We start from the raw sequence: 25,609 nt of genomic DNA, 5'->3' as shown, positions 1-25,609 counted from the left end.
TATTATGTTAGTATGTTATAGATGCAGAGGGCTAAAAGACAGTGTGAAAACATGTAGAGGTTTGATTGGTGCAGGTGGTACAGTAAGGAGAATATGCATTGGTAGTATAAGGGGCAGTGAGGAAAATAGCTGAAGATAAGGGTTGATGACTGTCAGTCCATGAATGCACTTGAAGATAATTACCTATGTCTTGAACTGAGAGTAATACTAGGCAGGTATCCAGTGTAGAGAGGAGTTGACCTTAGGGGTGAGTGACTGGTTTGGATGAACAGGGAGTTTCTTTTTGAAATGGAGAAAGGGGCATATGTCTCGATCACCTACTTTTTGAATCAGTGAAAGGGGATTCCCTCCCCTGCCCCCACCTTCCACTAGGCACCCCCAGATCTAAAGCCAGTCCTGACCAGGAGAGAGTGGTGAAGTAATAGTGAGGTTTGTGGCAGATCAGGCATGCTGCAGAATTCTGTAAGCATTGAAGAGACTGGGAGCTTGGCCAATGAACTGTTATTCTAAAGAAGATGCTCAGCTGAAACATTCTTGAACTACAAGTCAGCAGGCATGAAAGAGAAGGTAGCACAGATTTTATAGATTTTATAAGTGAGGCAACCCAGAGACATTCAGACCCCAAAGATATGAAGGCACCAAGAGATTCTTGCTAAGTCTTAAAAGGAAGAGAAATCCAGAATGTGGATAGGGGAGGTGCAATGGGTTGTGAGGGGAAAAGGAATTCAGTTTTGAGGGTATTTCTTATAAGGTAATATGAAAACATCCAAGGTGCTACAGAAATTAGAAAGGAAGAAATAGAAGCCTAGTATTTTCTTGGTTAAAATTATATGTTTAATTTATTATTATTTGTAAATACATAAACCTACTTTTCTTATGTATGTTGTATATGTAAACTGCTACAACCTTTTTGGAGTAGTGGTATATAAGTTCTTTTAAAATAAATAAAGGATGTCAAAAGCATAAAGACATCTATCTGCAAATCTATGGTAGGAACAGCCAAATGAGGAAATAAGAGCACAAAGGCTTTGTGTATAGATAAAAATGAGCAGGAGGGTCCAAGACAAAGCCCTGGGGTACATCAGCAAAGAGAAGCAGTTGTTGCACACATGACCTTGAAAAAGTTAGGCCACAGAGGTAATTAAAAATGTCATTTGTGTGTACATGTAAGTTATATATTTTTACAGTTCCTATAACTTCACCGTGAAATTTATGGCACATTTCTTTGACAAATGTGTAATAAAATCATCTGAGATAACTGAAATGGTCTCGAAAAGGCAGTCAATAACTGGGAAAATTGTTTTCTTTGTTTTGTTCCATTACAGGAAGTAGCCCTCAAGACAGTCCTAGAAACTTCTCCCCCAGTGCCTCAGCCCATTTTAATTTTGCACGAAGGTATGATTTTATACAATATGTTTTATATTTTATGTCAATTTGAAATAATTGTGTATCATGAAACTATTGTTTAGAACCAATTACTATAAATAAATATATATATATAGAGAGAGAGAGATAGTTTTCAATCAATACTCACAATGTAAGAACTAGATGGCGCATTTCCTATTTGATTCCTTATTAAAGAAGTCTGGGGTTTGTGAAGTCCCAATATGACATTTAAGCATAATTCCCAAAATGAATTAACATAAAAATAGAGCATGAACACAAGTGAAAACAGCCCTTCTAGTTTGCCCATTTTTCATACCTGTTGATGTTAGCGATTTATGGCACAATGCAGTTAGTTTAGATAAAAGAATGCCTTTTAAAGAAAACAAGCCAGGGAGGTTTCCAATTTGCAAGATCAGTAAAACATCACTGCCTTTATTAACAAGCTAAAGGGGTCATTTTCGTAGCGTATCGCACGTGAAAAGGGACTTTTCGCGTGCGATAGCTAGCTTGGGGTGGAGTCGGCCCCAGTAGAGGAGGAGTCTGGGCAGACGCTGCAGAAAGATCGCTGGCTACGAAGAGGTAAGAACCCTTTTCGCTGCCAGTAGTGCGCCCAGTACACCACCTTTTAAGATGGCGCTATTGAGTGCAAAAGCTGGCAGCGATCGCACCGCGGAGGTGCGATCGCTGCCGGCTTTTGCAGGCCCACCCCCCGCTTCCCCCCCCCGCCCCCGCTAACAAGGGGATTCACTATTCTCTGCGAGAATAGTGAATCCAGGCCTAAAATAGACCTGTAAACAACCAGCAACTCAACTCACTCAGAAACAGAAAACAAGTAAGTACACATACAAAGCAGTACAGATGCCCCAGTAGCTTAAAACAATTCTGAACTAGCTAACTAAATACAGTCAAGCACAGTGACATCGTGTAGTTCCAACACTCTCCTACGCACATGAATATCAGTTGCTATGATAATCTTTAATGTCCAAATTCTTAAATGATTCTTATTCTTCTGTGAAGTGGTTTGGTCGTGGCATCAACGATCATCTCTTTTTTTGGGATTTAGCTAAGTTAAAACTTTCCCTGTTTCAATTCCTGTTATAGAGCTGTACTTCCGCCAGCTTTATCACATATTGGATGTCCGTTTTTATGTCAGCTGGGTTTTTTACAGTACTTGTTAAGTACAAGTTCTTCCAGAATTTAACTATTTTCCATCTTTGGTAGTTTTGCATAGAGCAGTGTATTCATCTTCACAAGTAGATAAGCACACCATCTGTTTAACAGCTTTCCATCTAATTGCTGCTTGTGATAGCTTGTATACATAACCTCCAGTAGATATTCCATCTTGAGTCCAATATTCCCAAATTATGTCTGAATAAGTATTTATTTTTTCTCCAGACAATTCATAATACAAAATTGTCTTTTGCTCCTTGAAGATATCTGAGAATACGTTTGGCTTTATCTTCAGTGTTCAGTCATATAGCAAGTATTAAAATGACTTAAATAATGAACTACAAATATAATATCAGTTCTTGTTGCTTGTATAAGATATATCAAACATCCAAAAAAAAAAACCCTGGTATGAATCATCTGGATGATCTGTTCATGTGAATCTTCATATTTTCTTTGATTTAGCTCAATAGTATCGATATTTAGCAGTCACTCATGCTAAATTTTGGGGGGATTTCTTCAATAAATTGCTTTTGACCTACTGACAGTTGTTTGTCTGCATTTCTGTCTATGCCTAAGATTCAACTTGGCTCTCCAAAATCTTTTTATTCAATCTTGGGTCTATAGAAAAGTCTTTACTCCATGTATAAACTTGTCTCTTGTTACTTCTAGCTTATCTACATAAATAGCTAGTATAGCATATTCTTCTCCTCACTGTAATGTTTATATGAATTGATCATCTGATTCTATTTGATAAAAACTTGTCACGTAGCATTTGGTTTAATAGAAACATGGAAATGAAGGCAAAAGAAGACCAAATGGCCCATCCAGTCTGCCCAGCAAGCATACACACTTATTTTTCTCATACTTATCTGTTACTCTTGGCCTTTATTGGTAACTTTTTGGTTCCAATTTCCTTCCCCCCTTCCATTGATAAAGAGAGCAGTGCTGGAGCCGCATTAAAGTAAATTATCCAACGTAATTGGTTAGGGGTAGTAACCGCTGCAATAAGCAAGCTACTGCCACTCTTTTTTGTTTACCCAGCCTGTGCAATTCAGTCTTTGTTGATTGTTGTCTGAACATAAGAACATAAGGAAATGCCATACTGGGTCAGACCAAGGGTCCATCAAGCCCAGCAACCTGTTTCCAACAGTGGCCAATCCAGGCCATAAGAACCTGGCAAGTACCCAAAAACTAAGTCTATTCCATGTTACCATTGCTAATGGCAGTGGCTATTCTGTAAGTGAACTTGATAGCAGGTAATGGACTTCTCCTCCAAGAATTTATCCAATCCTTTTTTAAACACCTCCCCTTTTAACCATGCCGGTAATCGTTTTGCCTTCTTTCCACCTTTCTTAATGTGTGGAATACATCTAGACTGTGCTTCTAGAATGGTATTTTTTAACAATGACCACGCCTCTTGGACATTTTTTACTTTTGTAGCTGCTCCTTTCAGTTTTTTTCTAACAATTTTTCTCATTTAATCAAAGTTTCCCTTTTGAAAGTTTAGCACGAGAGCCTTGGATTTTCACACTGTTCCTCTTCCAGTCATTAAATCAAATTTGATCATATTATGATCACTATTGCCAAGCGGCCCCACCACCGTTACCTCTCTCACCAAGTCCTGTGCTCCACTGAGAATTAGATCTAAAATTGCTCCCTCTCTCTTGGTTCCTGAACCAATTGCTCCATAAAGCTATCATTTATTCCATCCAGGAACATTATCTCTCTAGCATGTCCCGATGATACATTTACCCAATCAATATTGGGGTAATTGAAGTCTCCCATTATTACTGCACTACCAATTTGGTTAGCTTCCCTAATTTCTCTGAGCATTTCACTGTCCATCTCACCATCTTGACCAGGTGGACGGTAGTATACCCCTATCACTATAGTCTTCCCCAACACACAAGGGATTTCTACCCATAAAGATTCAATTTTGTATTTAGTCTCAGCCAGGATGTTTATCCTGTTGGACTCTATGCCATCCCGGACATAAAGCGCCACACCTCCTCCCGGGTGCTCCTCTCTGTCATTGCGATATAATTTATACCCCGGTATAGCACTGTCCCATTGGTTATCCTCTTTCCACCATGTCTCTGAGATGACAATTAAGTCTGTCATCATTCACTGCTATACATTCTAATTCTCCCATCTTACTTCTTAGACATCTGGCATTAGCATACAAACATTTCAAAGTTTGTTTTTTGTTTGTATTTTCATTCTGCTTTTTAATTGATAGGGGTAAGTTAGAATTTTTTTAGCTCAGGTGAGTTTTTAGTTACAGGCACTTAGACTATTTTTCTAATTATTGGAACCTCACTATCGGGATGCCCTAATTCTAATGCATCATTAGTATCCTTTGAAGATACTTCTCTCTGAACCATGTGCTGCTGAGCGACTGTCAACTTTCCCCTTTGTTCTAGTTTAAAAGCTGCTCTCTCTCCTTTTTAAAGGTTAGCGCCAGCAGTCTGGTTCCACCCTGGTTAAGGTGAAGCCCATCCCTTTGGAAGAGACTCCCCCTTCCCCAAAAGGGTCCCCAGTTCCTAACAAAACTGAATCCCTCTTCCTTGCACCATCGTCTCATCCACGCATTGAGACTCCGGAGCTCTGCCTGCCTCTGGTGACCTGCGCGTGGAACAGGGAGCATTTCAGAGAATGCTGCCCTGGAGGTTCTGGATTTAAGCTTTCTACCTAAGAGCCTAAATTTGGCTTCCAGAACCTCCCTCCCACATTTTCCTATGTCGTTGGTGCCCACATGTACTACGACAGCCGGCTCCTCCCCTGCACTGTCTAAAATCCTATCTAGGTGACACGTGAGGTCCATCACCTTCGCACCAGGTAGGCATGTTACCAGGCGATCCTCACGCCCACCAGCCACCCAGCTATCTACAATCCTAATAATCGAATCACCAACTATAACGGCTGACCTAACCCTTCCCTCCTGGGCAGTAGGCCTTGGGGAGATATCCTCAGTGCGAAAGGACAATGCATCACCTGGAGAGCAGGTCCTTGCTACAGGATCTTTTCCTGCTGCACCTGGTTGGTGATCTCCCATCATGAGACCACCTTCCTCCAAGGCAGCACCAGACAATGCTTAATGTCACGTTCCACGCACAATCTGATTGTTTTAAGCCATATATTGCCTCTTTGACCTTGCAAGCTCTTGTCATCTTTTCTCTTCATCCATCCCTGGAAGTTACTCCAGGTAGTCTGCTACTTTTAGATTTCTGTGAATATGCATTGTTTTCACACAAATGGTTTCTTAATCTGCTGAATCTAAAAATATTAATCTATGAGTTGTCATTTTCATTACCCATTAATATATTTCTTGATAGTCTATTCTATATCGCTGATCATAACCCATTGTCACTACTCATGTTTTACATTGTTCCATATTACTTTTAGGACTTAAATTTACTTAAATTTCTCATTTTGATTTAATAAATTTCAGGTCCTTTCTTGGCACTGTTTCCCAAGTTTTAATCCTATTGTGAAATGAAAGTTCTTCGAAAAAGTCTCCACTCACTTACCCTGTTGTTTGGTCTTTATTGCATCTTCAATTCATACAGGTTCTTTCACTGTAGCAGTAAGATTTTGCCTTTGGTTTAGGGTGGGTTGTGACTTACATATTGATTGACGTTGTTCCTGCATGTCTGGTTGTTTCTGTTCTTGCACTGAAAAGATTTCACCATGCATTTCTGTCATAGATGATGGAAGTTCATGTGATGACTGTCTCTTTCAATTGACCTTTCATTATCACTTCTCACTATTTCATCAATATGATAATTTCCAATGTTCTATTCACTTGGGAAGTAGATGACATGATCATATTTCCTCAGTGTCACCTCCATTCTCTAGTATTCAAGCTTCTTTGATTCAGTCTTCACAAGTATGTAGAACTCCTGTTTTCAAGTGAATACCTTTTGATTTTCCCATTTTTACACACAGGTTTTAAAGTGTCATAGTGAAAAATGTGCAAAGGCATTCATGCCACAACCTGGCATTAAATGCTTGTGCAATATTTGCATTAATCCAATAAATGCCACAGTCTTTTGATGCAGTGAACAATGTTCTTTCCCATTTTCACTTTACTACAGTCTTACAAGTGAAACTAGGAGAACACCCATAGTCAGGTCCATATTTACCCCAGCCCCTCGAAATGACAACACGCACATCACTTTATTGAAACAAGTATAGGCCACAGCTTTATTAGTATTACAGCAAAATACAACAAATTATCTGAGCCAAACCTTTTAACCCCAGAAAAGAACATTTTACAGCTACTCGCCCTATTACTAGCTCCAGGATAATTTTACTTGTTCTGGCTTTCTCTTATTTTCTTTTGCATTGTCGGGGCCCATAACCCATTTTTTATTAGCAATTTCTGGCACAGCTGAGCTAATTTAGATAATAAAATGCCTTCTAAAGTTAAAAAAAAAAAACAAAAAACAAGCCAGGGAGGTTTCCTCTGCAAGATCAGTAAAACACACTACCTTTATTAACAAGATAAAATAGAGCTGTAAACGACCAGCAACTCACACAGAAACAGGAAGCAAGTAAGTACACACATGCAGAGCAGTACGGAAGCTCAAAACCGCTAGTAGCTCAAAACAGTTCAGTACCAGGTAATTCAGTGTAGTCCAGCACTGTAACATGAAATGCATTTCCAGCAGTTGCAATACCTCAGACCCCAGGTGTTGGCAACTGTTGACAAGTATGTCAGCTCATAAAAACATTTGGCTCAGTCTACTGCTCTCTGGTGCTCAGAGCCAGAGATTTTGGCTGGGCTACATTACTTTAAGGAAGTGGTGGTCTGATCCTGACCCTTCCCTGTATCACTGTATGAGGTTACCTCTGCAAAGCTGACCCCACTTTCAGAAACTGGGATACAATAAGATGTGCAGGTTTACTCTGGGACCAGCCTAAGCAGATAGCTCATTTTGAGAATTGTTGTAACAGATTGTCTTGGTACATTCTTAAAAAGCACCTTTCAGTCTCTCATGGAAGAGCAATGCAGATGGAACAGCCAGAGGGCGAGAGAGACTGCCTCCAGACACCCAAACCTGAAAGATATTGTTGGGTTCAATGGCTGGGGAGATAAGCCTCCATTCTGGAAACAGTACCATCTGCCAGTGAATGTACCACCTCAAACTGCACTCTCTATCTTAGACAGTGTCTGAGACAACTGGTGCCTGCATTGAATATGCAAGTGAATAGAGCAGATGTAGCCTGTCATAGGCATCAGCCATTCACTCCCTGAAAAGACTGGAGCTGGTTTAGTAAAACAGGAACTTAATTTGTCAACACCAGCATTTACAAAGCATCTATTTCACAGAGTTTCTCCCAGTAATCCCCCTCTTTACTTCCAGGTTCATTCCTCAGAGTATCATCTAGTGGCAACCCTCTTTAAAGCACATCATCTGTTTACAAGTTAACTCTATCATGGCATGGCCCAGTTATGTCTTGCCGTGTACCGTGATGCTGCCTCTGCTCCCTACATGCCTTTGGATTCCTTCCTCCTTGGCACAGATAATCCCTCCTCAAAGTGCTCAATGATTTGTTTTCAGGAGGTATGTGGAACAGCAACAGGGGGTAGTCAATGTATGGAGAGACTGTAGACAGGTACTCTGGTGGAATTAGCTATGTGGTATAATCACTCAGAGGAGAGTGGCACAGGGCAGATTGAAACTTATGGAGAGACCAACTAGTTACACAAGTGTAGAGTCAAGGAGGTGATAGCTTTAATTTTAGAGTAATTTTTTTTACTTGCTTTATAAATTTTTGGTATTTACTCTTTAAAAAAAAAGTGTCTGATTATTAAACGTAATAGTTTCTATTTATTTAATTTATTTTAAAATATTTTGTATACCGCCATTCAAAGAAATATCATAGCAGTTTACATGAAAGCCATACATAGCAATGAGAATGCATTACTAATAAAAAAAAAATCATAAAATACAAATAATACAATTACAAATAAAAAGAATAAAAATACCAGAAAATAAAAAAGAGAAAATAATAATAATAATAAAAACATTTCAGTTCAGAATATTACATTACAGCAGTTTTCCATTGCATATTATGCTAGTAACATAGCCTCTACCTTTGCAAACTTCTCTTTATACAAACAGGTCTTGAGTCCTTTTTCAAAAAGCTTTGTATTATTTAGTGTTCTTAAATGTTCAGGTAATGTGTTCGAGCACTGGACCTGCTATAGAGAAGGCTTTTTCTCTTACCTCACCAATATGAGCTAATCGTACTGAAGGAACTTCCAACAGCCCTCTATTTTGAGATCTCAAAGTTCTTTCTGGACTGTAAATATGCATGTACGAGAAGTGTCCAGTTATATATCCTCCACCCCTGCTGAAGGTTTTGGTCCAGCAGTCCAATATCTTTAAAGTATGGGTTGCTATTTTGGGTGGGTGTATAAGTGGGAAGTCTGCCCCAACACGTTTCTGACCCCAACTGATTTCTGGTCTTCATCTCACTTCCCCATTACCAAAGATACTTTCTTGAATGTTGTCACTGCCTTTTCCACCACCTCCGCTGGGAATCTGTTCCATCTTTCTGCCATCCTTTATCTGAAGAAATTTCACTGAAACGTGGGAAAGGATGAGGCTGTGGTGTAGTTATGGACTCCATCGAGTAGCTCATGAGGAGGGCAATTTTCAAGGCCATTTACACTGCTACATATTTATTTACCAGGGGAAATTCGTCTGTTTGAAAATTGCCACCTTCAGAATGGCTAAAAAGTATGCATTAAAAAACAGCGGATTTAGGGGAGGGGGAGGAAAATAGCACACACACCTGATGGTTTCCAAAGGTCATGTGTTCTATTCCCCCGTCTACCCAAACAAAAGAGCAGGTGCAAAGCCTGTGAGCGGTTTTAATGTGTGCACTGTGTGCAGGTCGTCACAGGCAAAGTACTTGCATGATTTTCCTATGAAAAATTTGGGTGAAGCACAGGCGTTAAAACCACTTGCGTCTTTGTGACTACATGGGCTATTTGAAGAAAATTGCTGCCATCATAAAATATGATTAGGACTACATCACCTAAGATCAGCTGTTCCATACTGTATTGGAAATGTAATGCTGAAATGTTTCATTTGGATGAGGAGTGCTTGCTACAGCATGCATGCAGTGCTTAAAGACATTTGGGCTTATCAAAGGAACTAAATTTATGTGTGGCAAATCCCAGCAAAATAGTTTATTAAAGGAATAAAGCTATGACAGAAGTTCCTGGTACACAATAAAACAGAGGGCACCCACAGGAGGTCCCATTGTAACCAGTGGGCATCAGCACAATTGTTACCTACAGCAGTGAAGAATTAACCTATTGCAATGTCCATCTGGTGAAATACATCAGTCTGTGAAAACGAGCGCTTGATACTGCATACACGTCTCTCCTCCAGGACTGTTAAGTTTCCGTATAAAAAACGAATGAAATTTTTGCAAATCTCTATTGTTACACAAGAAAATTAGCATGCTTTTGCTATTCCCATATCTGTTAAAATCATGATCTCCTCAATTTTAAGATATTCGGAGGAGAAAATCCTCAGGCAGGCAGGCTCTGGACAAGCACAAGGAATGATGATGTATGAAAAAAAAAAATGACCTTGGCCAAGGCATAGGAATGCCACTTTCCCAAGTCTCTCATTCGTGCAAACTGATTTATTTTACCAGATGGATGCAATGTAACAATAAGAAATGTGCTGTGCTCCCCTTCAGCTGAGAGAGGTATGAGCTAATGATTTGCTAAATTGAGGACAGAGAATGGAGCTCTGATGTTGTTTTTCTAGTCCTGAAGAATAGGCTCTGTGATCTTCTTCATAATCTGTTGATTATATCCATAACCGGTAATAGACATGTCTGTTTCTCTGGGAAATGTACATAGAAATTTCTTAATGAAATGAATAATTATTTCTGGATTGTGCTGTCCTCTCTATGTATATTGTGTCAAATGCATTATAATACCGTTCCATGTAATTCAGCTTTAAAACACGATTTCAAGCCTGAGATTTACACAGCAGAATTCAGTTAGAAGCAGATGTGCCAGCTTCTTTTCCAAGTCTCTAGTTTCTGTAAACTTTTTTCCCTATGTCTGCCTTGGATCCTGGATTATAAAAAGCCACATGGAAACAGCCTGCAGAAAATAGTCCGGGACAGGTTTCACAGAGGCACATTATCTAAGAAAGCAGATTGGTTTGTGGTCTCACCCTTCTCATTGCTTCTCTCCCCTTCCCCATCTGCCGCGGAGCCCTCCACAGCTGTGCTAGCAGAGCATGAGGACAGTGATCCTCTTATGAGCCTCTGTGATCAGCACAGCCAGCCTGTGAGTTTTGAAAGTGCTTTTGAGCAAGTAGTTGAACTCCTGAAGCTGTCATACTCTACACTGCACAAAATGTTAGTTAACTGCTTTTCTCCAAAGCTGGCCTACTCTTTCGCCTTGCTTCATGGCGACTTGTGTTAAGAATTTTCTAACAGGTGGCACCACCAGTGTGGAATCGAGCATACTGTTGGACTCCGCTGTTTCCTGAGATTTTTTAAATAGTGCAGACTGCCAAAAAGTCACAAATTTCTGTCACCAATGAATAGACACTCACATGGAGCTGTCCACAGATTTGCATGGAAATATGTGACTTTTTAGCTGTGTGTACTGTATGCTTCTTAGTGATTAGGTCTTGAAAGCATGAAGCATGCTATAACGCAGAGGTTGGAGACCTTTTTGCCCGAGTTCCAACTCCACCATCCCTCTGTTGGTGGAGGGGAACCTCCCTCACAAGCCAATGGAAAGGTGCCCCAGCGGGGGAAGAAATCTGTTTCCAGGGGTGGGTCTCCAGGGTGACCGATGATATCCTACCATCTACCACACCCCATCCAACTGAACACTCATAGGCTTGGCTGTGCTGACCTCAGAGGCTGATGATTTCTTTTCATATGCTAGAATCTGTATACTGTTCATTTTTATTTGTGTGCATCAGAGCTGCAGAAGTTCAGTATGATGAATCAGTACATTCACTTTCCAATTCTCATGTTGCCAAAAGAAAAAAAAACCTACTAATTCACTACTCTGATTGCATTCAGTAGATTATTCACCAGGAAGTACTATTCATATCACTTTTTCCTTTACAGAAATGCTCAAAATGTCACATTGAAAAGACGTGTAGTGATACTGCAGTACTTTACTTGAACTAACCTCAGTTTTACCATAGGACCGATGGACGCCGCTGGTCTTTGGCTTCGCTTCCTTCCTCTGGATATGGAACAAATACACCCAGTTCCACCGTCTCTGTAAGTGCTGGTTTTCATTCAGCTACAAATTTGAGCTATGCAAACTGTTTTGCAAGGTTGGTGCCTTGAGGGAAGTCAAGGATAACATGTCCATCTCTGTTCCCCTTGGCAGCATTGGATGATGTGCTGACAAATTAATAGGATATGAATACTTCCATTACCTGAATACTTTCATTCCTCATGTGTGTTGCATGGTTAAATCCCAGTAGTGCGAGAATGCACCATGTTTTTGTTCTCCTTGGCTTTTCTTAGCACTATACATATGTTACAGAATTGTGTTCTTCCAAGCTGAGGAATTTTTTGTTTTGTTGCTGTTTTCTCATATACTATTTTAGTGCTCTCTTGTAAGTCTAAAAGCTCATTATTGAGGCAGTCTTAATTTATTTACCTCCTGGCTATGTTGATATATGTAGTTTGGCCTTTTTATGTTGTACTCTAGAAGTGTGTTACACTAATCCCTTCATCTAATTGAATCTGTCCTTCATGTTGCATCCAAAGTAGAAGATTTGAAAACCTTGCTGATTTATGTATCTATGTATTTATTTATTTGTTTTGGTATTTTACCCATTCTTTCATACCTTCCCAGGGTGACTTACAGTAAAAACATAGACATTCCTGAACACACAATCACACAAAACATGAATAAAATAAACCCTAAAAATACTGTTTGCAAAGGGTTTACACTACCCAGAGGTACTTGTTCCATGTATGTCCTTTTTCCCATGAAGGTCCTATCTGCTCAGTTTTCTGATTAGAATCACATCTTTAACCTCTGTCACTGCTTGTGGCCTCATGAAACATTGAGCCGGTAATAGCCATTCAGCGTCCTGAGTAGCATAAACAGAGGTTGGAGTCCGACCAGGCTGAACACTCCATTATGACTCTTTCTTCCTATTGGGTTGAAAAGCAAATGCTATCTTGAAAACTTGTTGACTCTGATCCAGAAGTCACAGTGCAGGGACATGCTTGGAACCCAAACATCCTTTCAGAACAAAGTGACTTTTAGCATTTTTTCAAACATACTTTAACAGTAATTTGCAAAATACATAGTACTTCTTTAAAGTATTTTTTCCTGCATAGCTCTATTAAAATGAAATTGAATTAGAGCTTGCAGGGTTTAGATCCTATGCGAAACTTCCTCCTGTCTAAAGGGCGCTACCAAGGAGTTGTGCATAATATACTTCTCTTATAGCAAAATCTTTGTTACTTATACATAAATCCTGGTCTTCTATCTATCCCAAATCATGTAAACTGAACCCCTCTCTGTTCCATCATATAAAACCCAATCTTTCTTTGGTCAAAGCATTTTGAATGTCCACTTTTAGTTGTTTTTGGAAAGAGAGCTGTGTACAGTATACTTGTACAGAATGGAACAAAACTTAAATAACATTTACTACATTTTAGGGATTGTCTGGAAGTCATTTCTTATACATTTAATTAACCTGGTTGGGAATTTAGTCTGCTTATTACTTTACAGCACTGTATGGAATTGTATGGAAATGTGTACTTGAATAGAATAAGACAGCGGACGTTACACAATATTTGTATTATATAAATCCTACTTTTTAGCTTTTTCTAATGATCCTGAAACTTTAACTTCAGGTATCAGCCCTTGAACAAAGACCAACTAACATAAAACAAGACACAAAGGGACATAAAGTACAGAAAATAGTATAACGAGCTTTAATTTGTGGAACTTTGGAAAGCTCAAGTAGAAGACAAACAAGAAAGGGAATATGAAAAGTGTAACAGAATCTTGTCATAGTATATCACCTTTTTTTTCAATCTTCTGGAGCTGTAATAGAAAGAAATGGCTCAGATCTCACAAGGGGATGTTGGGGTTAAGAGCCATGTACATGGATCTCTTATGAGGAACAAGACAGCTAGTAAGAATGGCAGGAAATTTGGGTTTATCCCACTAACATCAAGGGCAGCAAGTCCTTGATATGTCATGCTCCTTGGAAAACTGATATTCTGCCAGTCAAAAATGATAACTAATCAGAAACTGTCAACACAATTCAAGACACAAAATGGAAAGCCAAGAAAAAGCATTAAATTGCCTCAATTTCAAGAAATTCTAAGAGGGTTCTATGCAATAAAACACCCGCAAACAATATTTTAGCAAGGATGCGCAAACAATTTAATATTCATTTTTAAAAAGCCACTCAATGAGTGAGGCAAAAAGATTGAGCTTGAGGGCAGAAAAAAACAAAAGTTCCCAGTATTGTGTCCATGCTGTTCTTGTGCATGGAAACCCAAAAATGCATTGGCTAAATATCATGACCATGTTACTTACCGAGGGAAATCTAAATCGTGTGAGTATGCTAAACTGAACATAAGATCTTTTTCTCTTGACCCCTGGCTCTCAAGGGGTAGTCAAGTAAGTCTGGTACATGGGGATTGCTTGTCCGTGCAGAGGGAGGAAGTGGGAGGGCTTGCACAGTCTAGTTGAGGCGGTGAAGGGAGAGCAGAAAGTTCCAGAAAACTGACCTGAGTGCATTTCTAGAACCACCTGTAGTCTGTGGCAGTAAAGATCTTCAAAGAGTGATGTGAGAGGACATACTTCCAGGCAGAAGAAAGCATGCAAGCAAGAGAAGGCTGCAGGCAGGCATTTAATTGCCCTGATCCACAAGGTGTCTGACCATTCCCTACCCCTAGTCTAGTCCCAGCAGTGGATGTACCACACAGTCTGCTACTTCCTCAAAATGGGCTCTGCACACAAATCAAAACAATTGTTTAGCTCATAGAAGCTTTTGAGACTCAGACTGCAGTTCACCCTCAAGCCTCTGTATGCCTAAGGTGGTCTTTGGCCACAATAAGAATGTCAATGACAGCAAAGACCTTTGTCCTGTGGTATTCTGATTGCTTGGAAAAATATTTGTTTTGTGTAAGGAAAGTAATATTTATTTTTCAAATACTCAAATGTGTCTCCCCCATCTCCTCCTCCTCTCCATGTCTCCCCTGACTGGGTAACCTGCACTTTTTGCACTGGAGAGAGAGGGGTGGAGGAAGGAATGCGAGAGGCACCCACTGACTAGTCTCTTGGCCCTGAGGGAAGTCCCCCTAGAATGAGTCCTTTCCTTTTTTGACAAGCCAGAGATACAAAAATGTTCATGGAGAGATGTTTAAATGCCAGCTGTGCTTACCTGGCCAGTGCAACCACAGCAAGGACAGCAGTGATCGTAAGAACCGTGTTTTGTTTTATTTTTTTGTGCCTGTCCTTTTCCAACTCAGCATAACACATCTGTGCCTTGTAGGTTGTGAGGTATGAAGCAATGCTTAAACAGCTTCTGTGATGGCTAACTTATGTCTGAGAAGGCATATTTGTGGTGTGAGTATATGGATAGGTAGAATTCCCTAAAAATGTATGGAGGTAATTTTCAAATAGATTTCTGAAAATTGCTCCTTTGAAAATTCACTCCATAGGGCTGTATTTTCAAATCTCTTACACGGATAAATGGGTTTTTGAAAATTGCTGACATATGCTACTTTTACCATATAACTCCTTTGAAAATTCACTTCTTTATGATAGCTCTGTTTTGTTCAGGCAAAGAGAAGTATGGACAAATATATTCATCCCCAAGAGCCCCTGGGTACAATTGACAGTATCATGGTCTATCCATGCCCTTCATTCTCCAGTCCCTCTGTTCCCAGTTAGCTGAGACATCCCAAGAGAAGGCTCATTTTAACATGGTCATGCTATTTAACTTCTCCTTGGTAAGCAACAGGCTCATGTTAGTAAATTAATACCAGTCCGAGGTAGGTATTATATAGTGTTCAACTAGCAAGCGCTCAATAAATAACATGAAAGTTGAACATACCTTGTTATTTACCAGGCACATGCTAAATCCTCGTTTGCTTTTGATGATCTTTCATTTCATTCAAATTTTAGAATACTTCCTTTTAGCTGGATCTCTTTAGCATGCCCAGTAAGGCCTTCCCACATAGCTTGCTTTCTTTAGTGTGACCACAAGGTTTTTAGCATGCACACTCAAGTTTATTGAATGAGCCCCATAAAATATTAGAATCTGTTGTATTGTACATTGTATTACCAGCCTTATTATATGTGTATGTAATAGTTAATATGTACATGTGTCCAGCATATGCTGTACAGTATATATTTAAAATTAAAAATTGCACAACGCACATTTGCATTATTTCATTCTGAAAAAAACATTTTATTTTTTTTTGCTTTATGGTATTGGTTTACATATCAGAGACATAAACAATAAAAATATTTTTTGTATTTCTTCAATCAAAGGTGCAATCCTTCTTGCCTTTCCTGCATGTTCCATCTTTTTTTTTTTTTTTTAATAGAGAACATTTCCAGGAACGAACTAACTAGCAGCCATGCAGAAAAGTGTTCTGAATAATCATATTTTTGAAGTGGTTGACCATTTTATTTATTTTATTTTTTGCACTATGGAGTGTCTGTGCTTATACTAGTAAATTTTGAATCTGGGCCATAGGCCATGCATACCTTTGTGTTCATGTTTAAATACCACGCTATCTATATTATTTGTCTTGATAACCCCAATATTCTCCCATATTGTTTACAGTCCTCTTCCTCCTCCCAAGAGAAGTTACACCAGCTACCATATCAACCAACAGCTGATGAACTGCATTTTTTGTCTAAACATTTCTGTACTGAGAGCATTGCCAGTGATGACAGATGCAGGACCACATCGATGCGCCCTCGATCCAGGAGTCTCAGGTGTGTGTAAGCTGCCACTGTTTCAAAGCGGTAATTAAAGCTGAATACAATTTTCCTGTCTTGACAAGCTTGACATTGTTTAGCTGAAATGCTAGGCCAAATTTGATTTTATTTTTATTAACCCTAGTGAAGTAATTTCAGATTTTTTCCATCCATATTTGAGCCAAAGTATTATTTCTGCATGATACATAATGTTTTAGACGTACTATTAGATAATGCTATCTTTAGCACTGTAATTTGGGAATTCTTCCAGAATACTTTTGGCTTCTTGCACGTTCAAGCTGAGATAATTATGACTAATTAAGCTAATTGTATAAAAACAGTCACAACTATTAGCTGTATCCTTAAAGTTATTTTGACTTGTTTGCACAGTTACATAGAAATATAACAGAAAATGTTCTAAAGTTACTTTGTGCAAGTAAACTTGCTAAGACAAATTTGAACTTTTCCCATGATAGCATTTATTCCAAAAGCAGTCGCAAACTTAAATACGTGCAGTGAATTTCTTGCATAAGAATGTTAACAGGACAACATTTATGTAAAAAAATGTATATTCTGCTCATACAACAATACATTCTGAGCGGATTCCATACGTCAAAAAATTAACTGATAATATGGAAAATGTGCCTCTAATGGGAATCTGATAACATGATGCCATCTTAGAAGTGCAGTCCAGATGTATTCCATGCATTAAGAAGGGTGGAAGGAAGATCAAACAGTTGCCAGCATGGTTAAAAGTGAAAGAGGCTATTTTAGCCAAAAGATCTTCATTCAAAAATTGGAAGAAGGAACCATCAGAAGAAAATAGGAATAAGCATAAATATTGGCAAGGTAAATGTAAGACATTGATAAGACAGGCTAAGAGAGAATTTGAAAAGAAGTTGGCCATAGAGGCAAAAACTCATAATAAAAACTTTTTAAAATATATCCGAAGCATTAGATGATCAATGAGTTAATAAAGGGGCACTTAGGAAAGGTAAGGACATTATGCAAAGACTAAAATTCTTTGCGTTGGTGTTTACTGAAGAGGCTGTTTGGGAGATACTCGTTCCGGAGACAGATATCAAGGGTGACGATTCAGATGAACTGAACCAAATCATGGTGAACCTGGAAGATGTAGTAGGCCAGATTGACAAACTGAAGAGTAGTAAATCACCTGGACTGGATGGTATATACCCCAGGTTTCTGAAAGAACTAAAAAATGAAATTTCAGACCTATTACAATTAATTTGTAACCTATTGTCTAAATCATCCATTGTAGCAGAAGATTGGAACGTGACCAATGTAACCTCTGAAATTTATTTAAAAAGGGCCCCAGGGTGATCCGGAAAACTATAGACTGGTGAGCCTGACTTCAATGCCAGGAAAAATCATGGAAACAATTATAAAGAATAAAATCGCAGAACATATAGATAAACATGATTTAATGGGACACAGCCAGTATGGATTTACCCAAGAGAGGTCTTGCCTTATAAATCTGCTACATTTTTTAAAAGGGTTAAATAAGCATGTGGATAAATGTGAACCAGTAGATATGGTGTATTTGGATTTTCAGAAGGTGTTTGACAAAGTTCCTCCTGAGAGGCTTCTAAGTAAACTAAAAAGTCATGGGATAGGAGGATTGCAAACTGGCTAAAAGACAGGAAACAGGATTAAATGGTCTGTTTTCACAGTGGAAAAAGGTAAACAGTGGAGTGCCTCAGGGATCTGTACTTGGACCAGTGCTTTTTAATATATGTATAAATGTTCTGGAAAGACGTATGACGTGAGCTGATCAAATTTGCGGATGATACAAAATTATGCAGAGTAGTTAAATGTCAAGCGGATTGTGATAAATTGCAGGAGGACCTTGTGAGACTAGAAGATTGGGCTTCCAAATGGCAGATGAAATTTAATGTGGAAAATTGCAAGGTGCTGCATATAGGGAAAAATAACCCTTGCTGCTGTTACACAATGTTAGGTTCCAACTTAAGAGTTACCACCCAGGAAAGAGATCTAGGCATCATAGTGGATAATACATTGAAGTCGTTGGCCCAGTGTGTTGGTGGTCAGAAAAGCAAACAGAATGTGAGGAAGAGAATGGTAAATAAAATGGTAGATGTCATAATGCCTCTGTATCACTCCATGGTGAGACCTCATCTTGAATACTGTGTGCAGTTCTGGTCACCACATAATTGCTCTGGAGAAAATGCAGAGAAAGCCATCTAAAACAAGGAATGGCTCCCCTATGAGAAAAGCCTAAAGAGGTCAGGGCTGTTCAGCTTGGAGAAGAGCAGATGACATTAGATAACATGGTTTTATTGTTGGATGTCTGGTCCTGAAAGAATCGCCAGATCCTGTGCATCCCATTGTAGTAAAAACATTTTCAGGGGATGGCCACTTTAAAGAGTAAGGTTTATCTTTTATAACCATTTCCTGTATCCTACTGTTAAGTTAGATTTACTTTTCATACTGAGTAAAAATAAGAAACTTAAAATGTAACATCCGCCAGCCACCACCATCTGCCCCCTCATAGCCACCTCTAAGATATTTACGCTGACTATAAGCATGAGAAAGAAAAGGCCACAGCTTTATAAGTGTGAAGCAAACACATCAACTCATCTTATATCAACTGAAAGCAGTATCAGTTTCTGGAATGAGCACAGATTAACAAGATAAGATTAGAGTTGAACATGCTTATAAGTTTGAAGAACTATTAAAACTGTAACACTTGAAGTTGTTGTGATGGAAACAAACATGAGGTGAGGCAAATTCATTTGTCCAGACTAGTGTTACAGCCATGCTTATAACATCTGGTTCAGCTGCCATATAGCCCAGTTAGTCTTCTGGGACGCCCATCTCCACAAATAAATGTGAAAAGATTTGTTGATGCACTACCTCGCCAATCAGATTAAGTGGTCCGGCCTTTGGTCTTTTCTGTATTGAAGTTTGTGGATTGATACCCGTTTCATATCTAGTCAGAAGTAATATATAAACATTCTTTAAAAAAATGTTTATGTCAATTTTCTGGCACTTTGTAAAAGAGATGTGCGCATAAATGCTTAGGCTGTTTTGGAGGGGTTTAAAAAGTCAGAAAGGAGGTGCAGGTCTGGCTCAACACTGGAGGTGCAAGATCTGGCTCAACACTGAGCAAACGGGTGGATGAATTGGTGAAACTGGTCATGGTGTGGATGCATGCTGGCTTTAAAATACCCTGGTCTTTGGTAATGTGAGCAGCTGGTCTACTTCTGGGGGGAAGTAGTAAATATTTGGGGCAGATACTTACCACAACGATTCCTCGAGACCCCAAACTGTGTTTATTTAGACTCTTTAGCAACTCACTACCTGCTGCATCAGATCCTGATTATCTGTTTTTAGGCAAGGCATTACTTATCGCCTTACAAACAATTATGTTCCTGTGGATTACCACCGAGAGACCATGTGGAACTCACTGGCATAATCGACTGATCAACTTGATGCAACAAGAATTCATGACAGCAAAGACCGTATCCATGGAGGCATAACATACCTGTAATGCCATCTGGAATAAATTCTGGAACACGCTCCCATGCTTCAAGAAAACTCTTATTCTGGACTATACCAAATATACGTATAGAGACTCTGCCTCGACAGCTTCTATGCCTTAAAGGGAAAACTGGGAAAATGATGCCTGCAGGGAGGGGAGGGGGGTAAGTGGGGGGAGAAGTGGAACTTCTCTACTGTTTCTACCAAATGTTCTGACAGTTATCATTGTTTACATTTGTGATAAAACTCCAATAAAGAAAACAAAAACAAAAAAAACCCCCTGACTTATGGGATTTACACGCCTAGGCGTGCACCCACTTTAAATTAGGCATACCTGTGTACGTTAAAGCGTTTTTATATCATGCACACATATGTGCGCGCAAGTTATAAATTATCCATGTCCCTGGGGGGACACCAACACACACGTGCTAATGTGCCCCACACGCCACTTTGAAAGTTACCGTCCCTGGAGGTAATTTTCAAAAGGATTTACATGCATAAACAAGGTTTTATGCATGTAAATGGTCTTTTGAAAATGACTACTTTTACGCGTGTAACTCCTTGAAAATTCACTCAATACGGCGCATAAATGAGCTGTTGAAAATTGCTATGATATATGCTACTTTTATGCATGCAACTCTTTTGAAAATTCACTCCGTAGGAGGCAATTTTCAAAAGGATTTACATGCATAAAACTGGGTATTACATGTATAAACGGACTTTTAAAAATTGCTGCTTTTACACTTCATAGGGCTAATTTGGCTCCCCTGCGGGCTGGCCATTAGATGTCCCTAGTAGCCCACAAATCATCTAGAAGGAATGCATTTTAGCTCCTCCTCTAGAGGCTGCCTGAGAGGGTGGATCTTACTTATAAGTAGGGGCTGAAAGAAGAGTAGGTGTGGTCTTTTAGTTGGGCTTTCAAAAAGAAAAGAGCTATGTTAGTTTTTGTTGCCTAAGTGAGGCCTATACCCCTCTTTGAGTGGTCTTTTTTGTTTAAGGGAAATCCCTGCTGGTCAGGGCTACCTTGAGGTTAAGAGAAACATTTGATTGAGAGTTGATTCATTGGAGGATTTTTGAGGCTGGATGTGAGAACCTGGAGCTTCCTGGAGATGGGTTTTCCTCGGATCCAGAGGCCAGGAACCTGAAGATCTGTAGATCTCTCTCAGAGGAAAAAGGGGCTACAGTGATGGAGCTCACACCAGAGAAGATTTTGACCGTTAGAGAATTTTTACAGGTTGTTGGTTCTGAAGAGGTTCTTTTTGCCACCCCTCCTTATTTGGGGCTGGAGCTGTATCAGCTCTCCATCAGGAGGTTATTATTTAGATTTTATTAATTTATTTACATTTTTATATTCTGCTTTTTGGCACTTCAAAGTGTACATCGAAGCGGATTACATTCAGGGTACTATAGGTATTTCTCTATCCCCACAGAACTTACAATTTGATTTTGTACCTGAGATAATGGAGGGTAAAGTGACTTGCCCAAGGTCACAAGGAGCAACAGTGGGATTTGAACCCTGGTTTCCCTGGGTAGTAGCCCGCTGCGCGAACCACTAGGCTAAAAGAGGGTAGTAGTGGATGACGACTCGGAATTCTTTAAATATCCTGCAAAATATAAAATAAAATTTGAGACTACAGTTTTAGACCGCAGTCAATTTGTTTTATTTCTGGGTCACTGATCCAAGGCTCCACCAAACCTCCTTCCCTAAGTGAAATTTGTATAAGTGGGGATATAAAACACTTTTCTTTGTTAATAGAGTGCTGGCTTGCTTAAGGGCAATACTTAGATAGTATTGCATTTGTTATATGTTTTTTCCCCTGCCACTTTAAGGACATACACTTAAATGTGGATTTTCTAAATGTTAGACCTGTAAAATTGAACATATTCTACTTGCATACTCCATGTTTTGTAAAAGTTGAAAATACATACATAGTTTCATTTTTGCGAGCACATACACACGTGTAAAGAGGGGACTGTCTAAGACCGTCCCAGGGCGTACATTTTCCAGTTTACTTGCGTATTTTTACACCTGCTGATTATCTGGTGTAAGTGATATTAATCAAGTTTTTTAGTGTAGTACTGACTGGGTGGGAGGTCTGCATGAATTGGGAGGATAGTTCAGGCTGAAGAACTAGGAAGTTCTTGATGACCCAGAGAAGAACTGGGTGAACTGATAGATTAATTGGTAGAACTGGTCGTTTCCTTGATGCTTGCATGTTTTAAAATTGGCTGACTTACGTGTGTAAATTGGAAGTTACACAACCTAGTCCTATTTTACCCTCGTGTGTAAAATAGGTGTGCATATTTTTAAAATAGGTTGGAAAAGTGTACGTATTCAGTATATTGATGTGCGTTTCAATGCTCTGCATGTATTAGTGCATAAGCCTATATACATGCATATTTTGTAGGGTAGAGATGCGTGTATTTTATAAAATACATATATATCATACATGTGAGTTGTGAAATACTATGGTAAAAATCCATGCAGCCATATAAGCGCGTATATGCTGCCACACACAGTTGTTTGAAAGCTATCCTTCCTGTTTTTCATGGGAGCTTATATAACTATGGTTTGTAATTATTTTGTTAGGAAGGGGAGACTTTCCTGTTTTTGTTATGTTTCAGTGTGTCACTTAAGAGTTTATTATTTATTTATGAAAAATGCAATTAAGGCTCCACCATACGCGCGTGTACACACACACACACGAATTAGCATGAAGTCCTTCGTTTGGGAAGATACTTGACGATGTGATATTTTCCAAACCATTCTGGACTGAAATCATACGTTAGTTTTTTGATTCTAAAGAATTGGACCAAGGAAGAGTGCTAGATGGGGGTTGACTTGGATTTCAGCAAGGCTTTCATACAATCCCATATCTGAGGTTCATAAATAAAATGAGAAGCCTGGGAGTGGCTCCCAAGGTGGTGGAATGCATCATAAATTGACTGACTGACGGAGGTCAGCAAGTAGTGGCAAATGTAAACTATTCTGAAGAAAGAAGAGTAATAAGTGGAGTTCTTCAAGGATCGGTTCTGGGACCTATTTTACACAATATCTTTGTGAGTGATGTTGCGGATGGATTAGAAGGTAAAATTTGTCTTTGTTTGGACATACCTGAAGGAGCGGAAAGAATGAAAATCGACTTAGGAAAGTCAAAGGAGTTGTATGTGTTGGGAAGTGAGAGACTGATTTACATGAAATGAGAGAGAGACCTCAGGGTGATGGTGCCTGAAGATCTGAAGGTGGCAAAGCAATGTGACAAGGCAGTGGCTAAAGCTAGAGGGATGCTTGGCTACATCAAAAGAAGCATAATCAATAGAATAAAGGAGGAGATAATGCTGCTCTCCAGAACTGTGTTCAGTTCTGGAGACCTCATCTCAGAAATGATAAGGACAGAATGGAAGAGGTCCAGAGAAAGGTGACCAAAAATGGTGTGGGGTCTGCATATGGGTTGTGGCTGAAGGATCTTAATATGTATACTCTGGAAGTGAGAAGAGATAGGGGGGATATGATAATGACTTTCAAATAACTGAAAGGATTTAATGATGCACAAAAATCTTTTCTGATGGAAAGGAAGCTGTGAAAGTAGGGGGGTCATGATATGAAAATCCAAGGGGGGGGGAAGACTCAAGAACAACATCAGGAAATGTTTCTTCACGGAAAGGGTGGTGGATGCCTGGAATGCCCTCCTGGAAGAGGTGGAGAAGTTGAGAATGGTAATGGAATTCAAAAGGGCAAACACAGAGGATCCCTGCTGGCTAGAGAAGGGAAATGAAGAAATGGGGTAGCTTCTCTATTACATCTAAAGGTTACATTGCTGCTTGGGGGTAGCCTGCATGGAACGACTGCTGCTACCACCTATTTAAAAAACAAACAAACAAAAAAACTTGCTGGGCAGCCTTGATGGACATTTTTGGTCTTTTATCTGCTGTCGTGCATTGTGTTACTATGCAGGTTTCTTCTTTTGAACAATATCATACTTCTGGTACAGGAATATCCCATGGGAGATACGTGCCATAAAATATCCCACTACTCTGTATAACAATTGTTTACCAGCAGCAAAGGTTGGAATTGGTTTAGACTTATTTAAAGCGTCTGTTTTACTTATTTATTTCTTTATTGCTGCTTCCTGAGTGTCAGTAGCCCCTTTGGGTTCTGCTGCTCATATAGTCCCAGGCTTATAAATGTTTGTAAGTAAGACGTATCTGTTCTTTTCTTCAGACATCAGCTGAAGATGCTTTGATTCTATATGAAAGGAGCTTATTCCTGCATCTTGTCTCCTTTGGTTTAAAGAATGTCTTCCTTGATTTTAAGCTAACATTATCTGTGATCTGTTTTACTTTGTGCCAGTTCAGTTAACTATCTAAAGCATCTTATTCTTGTATAGTCTTTTGAAAAGATGATTCTAGTTTTTACTTTTTTTGTTTTAATTGTCATTTTTTCTAAGCATGCCCGTCTCATTTTTCCTGTCACACAGCACAGAAGGAATGGGAATACTCTTCCAATAAGCCTGATAGCTCAATTTTGAACTATTCCACCTTCTTCAACATCTTTGTGGTTAATGTGTTTACCAAACCATACAGCTTTCAAAGTGCTAAGTTATGGTCCAGCACTACACATTTTCCCCCACTGATGAATGTTCTTTTCAGCACACTAGTTGTGTTTCCTTGCTGCCACTGACTTTGTAAAGTCATTTTAGTTTTTTGTCATTTATTATCTTCCAGCCTTTTCCGAGTCACAAGCCTCAATATCTTTCTCTCCTACCTGACAAATTGCTTTCCCATTTTTGTGATATTGAGTGAATTTATTGCTCATGAAAGGTGCTGAATTGACAGCTCTAGAAGCTGAAACCCTCCATCAACAGAATAGAAATTGCAAGGTCCATGTTCAGAGGCATTTAACTGGATAACTCACTGACTTATCCATCTAAATGAATATTTGGGCACTTATCTGGCTAAATTTTAGCTGGATACCTTATGTTCTTATTTATGAATTTTATTGATTATGTGTGCTGTTTAAATTCACGGATGGTAACTTTTAAACAGGTGCACGGGTGCACATATGCACATATTTGTTGGCCTACTTCCAGGGATGTGGCCATTCTTTAACATACGCGCTTATATGTGCACATGTTATAAAATATCCTAAATGTGTGCACATGTGCATGCAAATGCCACTTCTAAGGCATAAGTGTGGGTATTCTAAAATACATGCGTGCTGATGCCATTACCAGTTTTACCAGTTCATTCCCAGTTTGCCCAGGTAAGGAATAGGACTTCCAACCCCCCTAGGTTATTAGCACCCTTCTCCCCTGTTAGCCCCGATCTTTAAAACCCCGCTGATGTTTTTATTTTTTTTTTTGTTTTATGACTTACACGCCATCTATATCAGAAGTTACGCAGCAGGGGACCTTAGCACGTGCCTGTGCATGAAAGTATTTATGCGCTAATTTCAAGGTGAAATCAAGGAAGGCCCCTGCCCCACTCAGACATACCCACACCCCACCCCCTTTTCAGAACTTTTCATTTGTGCACGTAGTGGGA

The 25,609-nt window shown here is 39.3% G+C and overlaps 1 protein-coding gene across 6 annotated transcripts in view; it reads left to right on the top strand.

Moving 5' to 3' along the window:
• MAST4 (microtubule associated serine/threonine kinase family member 4) overlaps positions 1-25,609 on the top strand; it is a 963,205-nt gene that overhangs the window by 798,142 nt on the left and 139,454 nt on the right. For all 6 annotated transcript variants that reach the window (XM_029575919.1, XM_029575908.1, XM_029575928.1 and 3 more), the window contains 3 exons: positions 1,326-1,395; positions 11,769-11,847; positions 16,407-16,561. In XM_029575919.1, coding sequence (XP_029431779.1) covers positions 1,326-1,395; positions 11,769-11,847; positions 16,407-16,561 — 304 coding nt within the window. The remainder of the gene's footprint in view (positions 1-1,325; positions 1,396-11,768; positions 11,848-16,406; positions 16,562-25,609) is intronic.

The sequence above is a fragment of the Rhinatrema bivittatum genome, chromosome 1 (genome assembly GCF_901001135.1).
Source record: "Rhinatrema bivittatum chromosome 1, aRhiBiv1.1, whole genome shotgun sequence".
Taxonomy (NCBI): domain Eukaryota; kingdom Metazoa; phylum Chordata; class Amphibia; order Gymnophiona; family Rhinatrematidae; genus Rhinatrema; species Rhinatrema bivittatum.
The sequence above is the reverse complement of the archived record's forward strand: the minus strand, read 5'-3'. Positions and strand labels throughout refer to the sequence as shown.